Source organism: Ostrea edulis, chromosome 3, assembly GCF_947568905.1.
Source record: "Ostrea edulis chromosome 3, xbOstEdul1.1, whole genome shotgun sequence".
In the NCBI taxonomy this organism is placed as follows: domain Eukaryota; kingdom Metazoa; phylum Mollusca; class Bivalvia; order Ostreida; family Ostreidae; genus Ostrea; species Ostrea edulis.
In genome coordinates this window covers 67,493,176-67,503,362 of record NC_079166.1, presented here as the reverse complement: position 1 = coordinate 67,503,362, position 10,187 = coordinate 67,493,176, and the positions used below count along the sequence as shown (strand labels likewise).

The 10,187-nt window shown below is 35.3% G+C and overlaps 1 protein-coding gene across 3 annotated transcripts in view; it reads left to right on the top strand.

Moving 5' to 3' along the window:
- The window catches only part of LOC125677735 (PC3-like endoprotease variant B), a 25,645-nt gene extending 15,950 nt beyond the window's left edge, over positions 1-9,695 (top strand). For all 3 annotated transcript variants that reach the window (XM_048915898.2, XM_048915899.2, XM_048915897.2), the window contains 10 exons: positions 54-254; positions 910-1,056; positions 1,271-1,353; positions 2,281-2,369; positions 2,690-2,862; positions 3,296-3,532; positions 5,026-5,126; positions 6,401-6,619; positions 7,075-7,392; positions 7,977-9,695. In XM_048915898.2, the coding sequence (XP_048771855.2) occupies positions 54-254; positions 910-1,056; positions 1,271-1,353; positions 2,281-2,369; positions 2,690-2,862; positions 3,296-3,532; positions 5,026-5,126; positions 6,401-6,619; positions 7,075-7,392; positions 7,977-8,415 (2,007 nt within the window). In that variant the 3' untranslated portion in view covers positions 8,416-9,695. The remainder of the gene's footprint in view (positions 1-53; positions 255-909; positions 1,057-1,270; positions 1,354-2,280; positions 2,370-2,689; positions 2,863-3,295; positions 3,533-5,025; positions 5,127-6,400; positions 6,620-7,074; positions 7,393-7,976) is intronic.
- Positions 9,696-10,187: the final 492 nt, after the last annotated feature.

Below are 10,187 nucleotides of genomic sequence, written 5' to 3'. Positions count from 1 at the left end.
GCACATTCATTGATATGAGCTTATGGAACAATATTGTGGCACCATTTTCTCAGGTCCAGTTTGTACAACAACAGAAGCTTTTAATCCGAGATAAACGTGAAATCCTACATGACAAACAGCTGGAGATGCCTGAGCGTATCTTTGACCCCACAGAGTACTACCGGGCCCCAGCAGCACATCTGTACAATAGGGGCTTCTCCAGCTCCCAGGGTGTGACCTTCAACGACCCCTACTACAAGGACCAGTGGTACTGTGTAAGTACTTTTATCTCCGAGCCTCTTATAGACTCTTTGATACATGTCAGAAAACAGTCTGTTTTATGTCATAGCAAGCTGAATGTTGTACAATTGAACTTCGTTATCTCGAACACCGTTATATTGAACACCGTTATATTGAACACCATTATATTGAACACCGTTATATTGAATACCGTTATATTGAACACCGTTATATTGAATACCATGCATATGTTGAAGTGATTCAGAAGTCCCAACCACTTATTCTTGAAGTAATTTACCTGCAATATCTCGAATCCTCAGATATCTCAAAGTTTTTTCACGGTCCCATTGAGTTTGAGATAAGAAAGTTTGATTGTAGTTTTAGATTTATTTGATGGCTTGAAGTCTTGAATGTCATTAAGGCCCAAATATTTGAAGAAAGTATTTGTCATGTCTTTTCAAGGCAAATCAAAACATTTTGTATGAATCCAAAGATATTTATGAAAATCTTTTTTGTAAGTATCTTGTATCCCAACACTGCTACATGAAGATCACTATTTATAGACTAGAAGTAATTACACTTTTAAATTGTAGATAAACATTTTCTCCTCCTTATCATATGGAAACGTACATCATAATAGTAATTGGTAGGATATATGGTTTAATATTCATCTTGTGAAATTCTTGACAGGACAACTATGGGCAGTCTGGTGGGAAGAAATATATTGACCTCAATGTCAAGGTCGCTTGGGATCAAGGTTACACCGGTACAGGGGTCACAATCACAGTGTTGGATGATGGGATTGATCACACCCATCCCGACCTTCAAAAGAACTATGTAAGTCTTAATCATCTATAATCGATTTCTGTAAGTAGGGAAGAATTCTGTTTGAACACAGGAGTTTGATTTTGTGTTAGTATGTAATTTTGGAAAATGTAAAGCACAGTCAAGTACCACCTGAGTATATATATATATATATATATATATATATATATAAAAGTCATGCACATGTTTAAAATATGTAATGAATTCAATTGTCCTTTTTTTTCAGTCACCTTTTGCCAGTGCAGACTTGAATGACGTACATGATAAAAACAATGACCCCATGCCAAACACTAGAGTCCCCGGAAACAGGTAGATATTCAGTGAAATGTACATGGAAAAAGTAGAGTTGAAATTACATTGTGCTTAATATTGAATTATCCCATGTAATTGAAATTTCAATTTTGCATTTTAATGCTAGCCAGAAACAAGGTAATGTATATTTATGTCAGATTACAATGTGTCTGTCCTGATGGAAGAATGAAAACAAGCATGTTACAGGATTATTTTCAACGAGAATGGGATTTGTGATAGATCCTAATTTAAGTGCATGCTTGTAGAGCCTCACTCACTGTGAGGAAAAGTTGTGTATATTTGAATTGTGAAACATTGGTTTGCAGTTTTGTATGATGTTTTGCAGCAAGCCATTGTCTCTTCCCCCTTTGGCATGTAGATTTTTGTTTTCCTTTGCTTTGAATGTTTGAAATAAGCATGATATGTCAATTACACATTTTTTTTAGGTTGTCCCGCCTTTGATTTCGTATATATAATGTACAATTTCTAAATTTATTTTGGTTGACTTTTTTGTCTTATTTATTATTGTGCATGAACAAAAATGCAATTCTTGTTTTAAAAAAAAGAGTTGTCATGTTACAAAAGAATTGTTCTTGTACATCAAGTTTACTGTGTATCAATTAATTTACCAAAGTTATTTCCCTTGTCACACTTTTTCCCGATGGAGCTCTTACATCTCTTTTTTTGTAGAAGACTGATACAAAAAAGTTTAGCTCTCATTTCTAAAATGCTTTAATGGATTCAATGAAATAAGTTCTTACAAAATCAATGACCTTCCATGAGTTCTCTTTAAACAAATGTTTACAGAAAATGAGAAAAAAATTCCTATATACAATGTATGTTGGTCTGATTGTACAGTGATGACCATCAGAATACTGTCTGAACCTCTTATAACCGTGGGTTACCATATTTCCAATTGTTGATCAATACCGCTGTTATTTCCAGCCATGGGACACGCTGTGCTGGAGAGATTGCCGCAGAGGCGAACAATGGTGTCTGCAGTGTGGGCATTGCTTATAATGCCAAAGTGGGAGGTAGGTTCTCAATCCATTACAGGGGTTTATAATGTGTGAGCATCACCTATAATTGTAAAGTGAGGGGTGGGCTCTCAATGAAGTACAGGTGTTTTATTATGTGTGAGCATCACATTCCCAAAGTTTGAGGAAAGAGCCAAGTCCGAGATTTCAATTTATGAAACTTTTATGGTAATCATGATTAAAAGTTGCTTTTAAAAGAAAAGAAAGAATCTGGACACCCAGTTTTGCCAATTTTGATAAATTATCCAATAAGACTCGAGAGACAGAGGTGTGTACTGCAGATTCTAGTACATGTGACCTTTGTGTGTATTCTCCAGGCATTCGTATGTTGGATGGGGCCGTGTACGATTCTGTAGAGGCCAAGGCCATCAACTTTAAGAACAACTTTATTGATGTGATGAGTGCTTCATGGGGGCCCAAAGATGATGGAATGACCATTGAAGGACCGGGCGCAGCCACACAAGAAGCGCTGGAAATGGGGGTCAGAAAGGTAAATACACGTCAGGTATTAACAGAATATAAGAGAGATATGTCTAATTCAATTATTAAGCATGCCAAGAGTCTTGTATCTATTACTGTAATTGTACATCAGGTCATTATTATTATTTGCATGCATGAATGATAAGATATTGCAGTTACCAGCAACACCCCCCCCCCTCTCCCCCCGTACATGTATAAATGTGATATGATGCAAGCATTGGGGCATGTGTCTATCGTATTTCCTCTTTATAGAAAGGATAAAGGGTAAGTAACACAGGGCTTGTGAAAGTGACTCCATTTAAAGCTGTATCACTTTTCCTAGATTGTTATCGTAAAACTGGGGTGTGGGTTTTTTTTGGGGGGAGGGGGGGGTGTTGGTGTTACAGTACCATTATGTAAGCTATACATGAATTGAAGAAATCTAAGGAAGTTCGTAATTTCAGGGTCGAGACGGCAAGGGCATCATTTACGTGTGGGCCACAGGAAACGGGGGTGTCCATGACGACGACTGCGGATGTGACGGCTACGTGTCGTCCCCTTACACCCTGTCTGTCGGAAGTATCACAGACAACGGGGATGCACCATACTTTGATGAGAAGTGTGCCTCCACCATGACTGTGGTTCCCAGCGGAGGAGAGGTCCGGGCTGGAGAGTTTGGTGATAAGCCCAAAATTAGAGTGGTCAGTATCCGGGGATTATGTGTGTGTTGTACGTCCATTGGATCCTAAACATTGGAAAGTGCAATTTAGTAGATTTTACCCTCTATATTTTTATTCTTTCATTCTTTTGCATATTGTGTCAATAATTTACTTGGTTGCTGCAGCTGAGACTCAAACCACACACATTATTTCCTATGAACTAGAGTTCCTAAGCTTCACCACTGCATTATTATTTATATTACTTTGCAATAACTACATCATATCAGTTTCGTTAATGTTTATGTAATAAAAATCTGTAGAGTAATTTGGAGAATGTAACCTACTCATGAAATGAACCAGCTATATCAAAATGACAGATGTATCAAGCAGAGGTACATGTAAGGGGAGGGGGGGGGGGGTTTGGTTAAATTGTTAGATGTTTACACCATACATTGCTACATGTAGCGGTTTAAATTGTTAAGATGTTTGCACCATACATTGGTACATGTGAGGATTTACATCGCTATTAAGATGTTGTGACAGAATTTTTAATAGAAACACATGATAAAACTGTGAACTAAACTCTGAAGCACATGTTGATGTATTTGTACATTACATCCATTTTGGAAGTAATACAGTAAGAATTTATGCTTACATATATTGTGTGAACACTTATTGTGCTACGACGTAAAAAGAAAGATGATTTTCAATACCTAGTATCAGTTATATGCAGCTTGTTCATAAATTCGTAAAAAGTATAATCAAATCAATATTAAGAGATGCTTTCCATACCTGCACATTACCCCTTGGTTTTTTTGTTGTGTTTTTTTTTTATGTGCGATTTCCTGACACTTTTTTTTTCCAAAGTTTTAGAATTCTATGCAACTTTTTAGGTCAACAACAGACATGTAACACAAAATACATGTACCAAGCTGCCTTTTGTTCCGTCGAATATATGCATGGTTACACTGTAAAACGCTGTACTACTGAAAAATGATTAATCCAATAAAAATTGTGCACAGATTCAATATACTTGTTAGATATAGGGCACAATGTACATAATATTTGTTGGTGTACAGAAATAAACATGAAATTGCTTGATATATGAGAATTATTAAAAACTTAAACATGTGTATTATTTTCTCCACTGAAGAGGTAATGCATGGCCAGTCCTTTTTGTGTATTTGGCAAGATTACATACAGTAAGCTTGTTTTTCATTCTGATTTTTACCAAAGATAGGTTTGATGACTGGCAAATGGTGGATAAATTTGTAAACCATCCGTGAACAATTTTAGGCATTGTAGAGAAAGAGAGATAACTCTAATAGAATAAATGAGATTTGGGTTCTAGAGTTGAGGATCCCTGACCATAGGTTTACAGTCTGTGATCTCCCTTGTTATACAGTGAATATAAGTAATTAAAACACAAATAATTCAGTGTACATGTACATACAGTTTATTTCATTGTGGTATCTATGTGTTATTTTATGTTGTACTAGTATTTTTATGTAATATCTTTGTTTCTTCCTTACTAGGTGACAACAGATATCAATGGTGGCTGTATTCTAGGATTTGAGGGAACGTCGGCAGCGGCCCCTCTTGCTGCTGGCTGTATGGCACTGGCCCTGGAGGCAAAGTAAGAACTACTCAATTCTACAAAATTGTTGTCAGTCACCAGTTACCTTATCTGTACACTAAAGTCAACCTTATAATCCTGGTTCTTTTGGAGTAAAGCATTGATTTTGATAAGTATTTGCGTGATTTATTTAGTATTTACAGTAATTAAATTTTTGTCATGTTCAGCTTGTCATTTTTATGCCCCCCATATTGAAGATCAGAGGTCATATTGTTTTTGTCCTGTCTGTTTGTCTATCTGTTCAAAACTTTAACCTTGTTCATAACTTTAATGGTGAGTAGTAGCTAGGGCTTAAATATTTCATGTGCATTCCTTGTGACAAGACCTTTGATTTTTTTTTACCTTGTGTCCTTGACCTTAGAGTTTGGCCTACTTTTAACAAAACTTAATTTAGGTAATATCTCCTGAAGTATGTAATATAAAGTTTTCATGTTTCTATATAGATTCCTTATTTCAAGACCTTTTATATGATAGCACAATCCTTGACCTTGACAGTGGGTTGGGGTTTAAAGGGGCATGGACACGATTTGAGCTAAAAATGTTCAAATTTTATTTTTACATTTTTATTGTTTACAATGCTTAACTAAAGTATTGCTAATGGTCAACCAAACTTTGAATATCAGTTGTTGAGTTACAAGTGAGATACAGCACTCGCAATTCTTTGTTATGTAAACAACGCTCATGCCATGTTTTTGTTTACATTAGACTGTTTAATAGAAAATAGCATGTTTAAAACAAATTGAGATATGCCAAACACTAGAAAATATTTAATTGTGTTAAGGATTCACTTATAAATTGAAATAATCTGCTTTAAACGAAATTTTTACTAGTTTTTTTAACCTACAGTGTATGTAAACAAAAACATGGCACAAGCCTTGTTTACATAACAAGGACTTGTGACCTCTGTATCTCCCATGTACCTTGGCTACTGACAATCAAATTTGTGCTGATCGTTAGTAATACCTTAGTTAAGCATTCTAAATATTAAAAATCAAAAAATAAAATTAAAAAATTTTCTGATCAAATCATGTCCATGTCCCTTTAACCCAAATTCCAAAACTTTAACCTTGCTTTTAACTTTGGTGAGTGATTGGGCATTCGTATTTCATATGGGCAGTCCTTGTGATGAGACATCAAAGTTTTTTACCCTTGACCTTGGAGTAATTCTTTGTTGCCGCCAGGGAACAGTGTTTCACAAACACATTTTTTTTTTTTTTAATAAATTAAAGATTGAAGCAGTTTGTCTAATTGAAGAAGTTTCTTTTTCTTTACAGTCCAGATTTGACCTGGAGAGACGTACAGCACATCGTCGTGGAAACATCCAAAATTCCCTCCGTTGACCCCAAGTGGATTATTAATGGGGCAGGGAAACACGTCAGCCACACGTACGGATTTGGAGTGTTGGACTGTGGTGCCATGGTCAATGCGGCTCTGAATTGGCAAAGAGTCCCTGAACTCAGCATCCAGAAGTCGCAGGTGTATGATGTCAACAGGTGGGTGTTATTTATCACTGTATACTATATTTACCTGGATGTACATGTATGTTGTCAACAGGTAGGTGTTTTTCGTTAATGTACACTATATTTACCTGGCTGTATGATGTCAACAGGTAGGTGTTTTTTCATTAGGCTATTATAGATTCTCTCACTTTAGATTTATACAACATTAGCAGCTCACTAAAATTCATTATGATCCCAATAATATATTTTTAAATCTTATCAGGTTTGACTATGTCAGGTTTGGAGAGTAAATATCATACAAAGATAGGTCTCAGCTCTCTGATAAATATATGATAATAAATGTGATATTCGTGCAAAATATTTTATTATATGAATATATCATTGTAGTTATATGTGTAATTGAGCTTGCTATGTAATTGGCCAAAGACCTGCTTTCTATTGAGAAATAAATACCTCTTACTGAATTCTATATTTTTTTTTACGTGCAGACCAATCCCCACTAGAGGCTGTGTAACTCAGACAGTGCAATATGTTCCCACCGGAGCACCCCTAATTCAACTGGAGCATGTCCAGCTCTACATCAAGTTACAGCATAATCGTCGTGGTGATGTCCAAATTTACCTGACCTCGCCAAGTAAAACTGTGTCAGAAATGCTCTCCACAAGAAAGAATGATGACTCAAAAGACGGCATTGATTTCACCTTCATGTCTGTGCACAAGTGGGGGGAGAATCCAGCTGGAAACTGGGAGATTAAAGTGTGCGATAATCGTAAATCCACCTCAGAAAACAGAGGAACGTGGGAGAAGTATGTTTGATAGACAGATACTGTATGTAGGGGCATTAACTCTGTCAGCCTCGTTAATTCTGAAACGTGATTAAAATGCTTGAAAGCGTGAAAAAATGAAGAAAAATAAATATGAGATTAAAAAAAGCCTCCAATTGAATTTTACAAAAATTATTCACGATTTCTCTGCAATGAATTCATTAATGTTTCCACCATTGTCTCTCTACAAACGAGAAAGAAATTCTAATGTCAAAATTACAAAAATTTAAAATGTCAGTAGTAATATATACGCTGTACTGTAAAGCTGTTTTAGTCAGTTTGGTAACAATCGGCAAATATGATTTTTATCAGCTAATGTCCCTTTAAGACTTTGACAGCCATGATAGTACCACAAAACAATGAAGTTGGTGCCACCATAGTTATGGTACTCTTAAAATGCACTAGATAGATTATGTATGTACAAGCACTCTAAGGTTGTTATTTTTCCAAACATTTTCTTATCATGAAAACGAATTGACTTTAAATTTCACTTCTAAATCATATCATTTTGTTTTTTATGACAAGGGTGAGCATGTTGATTCAACAAAATGATATTTTATTTTCAGATTCCAGTTGATCTATTATGGAACAGCTGAGAAACTTGCCACTCGTAGCACAAGCTCCCAAGAAGCCCGTAAATTGCCACTGTCAACCGTGGAGATGATTGAAAAGACCGAGTTAATGAAATCCAGGCAGCTGAAGCTCAAGCGAAACACAGGGGACAAAAGAAAAAAGTCGTACAATGAAGACAATGTCGAGGCGGAGAAAGGGAGGGACTTGGAAGATGAGAAAGATTTTGAGTCTCGAGGATTTGATGATGAACTAGATGACCGGGAATATCAGAGCAAAAGAGAGAGGAAAGGCGAGCTGTACAAGAAGGTTCTTGAAGAGCTTGAAGACATGATGGAACAAAGAGATCTGGGTTACAGAGAGGAAAAACGTGGGAGAGATGCAGCCCAAGAACTCTTAGAGGAGATCAATCGCGCTCTTGACAATAAAAAGTAAACTATGATAGCCTATAATTTCTGCCATATTAGGAGTGGTCAGTCGGCAGGATGCATTAGGGGAAGCTTTTTAAAAGGATTATGATACTTTTTGGTTAACTTTAGAATTATGTTGTAGAGATTTAGAATTCATGTAAACTTGTTGAGAACATCTCTTTTTCATTAAGTTTATTTATTTATTAATTTTGTTGGGGGGGGGGGGGGCAAAAAAACAAGCTTTACTCTTAGCAAAACAAATTGAATACTGCTTTGAAGTAAAACAGGGGGGGGGGGGGGGTAAAGTATTTTTTTTAAGTCAAGAAATATATGTGTGCATTGCAAATGTACAGTAAAAGGTTGTATGTTTTATAATGATAGTTGATAGTTCTATTGTATAGACTGACTCCTCCTGTATTTGGTGGTGGTGGCTGCCATATTTGGCTCTGATTATTGGGGAATTGGGGAAACTCTTATATAAAAAAAGCAATGATAATTTCTGAGATTATTCTCATAGGAACTCTTCATTTTTTTAAAAACTTCCTTTCTACGCAGCTGTTTAGACATCTGAATTACTAACTGCTAAATGTAGAGATCTTGTTTGCTTTTTTTTTTTTTTAGTTGTTTGCAATACTTTCAGAGCTGATCTTGAATATATATGGAGAATTTGGAATCTCAGTGCTAATTTAACCCATACATTTAAAATTGTGTTGGTAACTTTGTCTTTCACATTATATATTATGCATTGGTGTTGTGAAATGCAGTAATTCTGTGTTATATTTTTATAAGGATTTGAAATCCAGGGTATTATAGCCTTCTGTACAACAAATTTATTAATTGTAATGTCAATCTTTAAAATGTGTTGGTGTAAAATTTACTGTTACATTGTCCGATTGATTTTTGTTAAATCCTCAAAGTCCAGTTTTATTAAGGCTGCAGATTATTATTGCAACTTCGACAAACATGAAATCCATTAAATCCTATTGTTCTTGTTAAAGTTATTGTCAACATTTTGCAATCCAATCCTATTATATACATTTTTGTATGGATATTGTTAAAAAGGTTTGAGAAAATTTATCTTATACATTCTATGTTTTGAAATCCACATTTATTGTATACATATTTTGAAAATGTTTTGAATATGGAAGTTTACATTTGTTGTTTTAAAAAATAATTAATTTTTTTTCTCTGTGTAATAGTGCATAGATATACATGTAGAGTGTCATCTTGTTAAAGTTGGTTGTTGAACATTTGTATTTTCATACTTTTCTCCAATAAAATTTCTTTGGGTCTCAGGTAAATAGATCATTCTTATTTCTTTATTATGTTTCCTGCTAGTTACGAAAAATAAAAACTCCAAGTGACTGCTGAAGTAAAAGACTCACGTTTTCTCATCAAATTATGATGTCGGTCAAAAATTTATTAGAAATCAATAAAGACTGGAAGGGGGGGGGGGGGTGCTGAACCGATTTGTGGTTCGTATATTATATGTAATTTCTGTGGTTCTCTGTGTGTACACTTGACATGTAGTTATTTTGTACCTCTATTGGGTCCAGTGTTGTCATACAATTAGTTTCCGGGGATCTTGGGTACAATTTAACAGAAAATTCAAAACATGTAAACACTTGTATTGGTCTTCAACTGAAAGAGACCTTTGACCTTGGTTACGAATTCATTTCCGGAAAACTTCACGGTAATGGACTCGGTGGGCAACAGGCAATTCGCTTTTTTGGCACTTCATTAATTTCGGTTCCTAATTTGAAAAATAGGATGTTTTAAAAATCTCAATTCAATGAT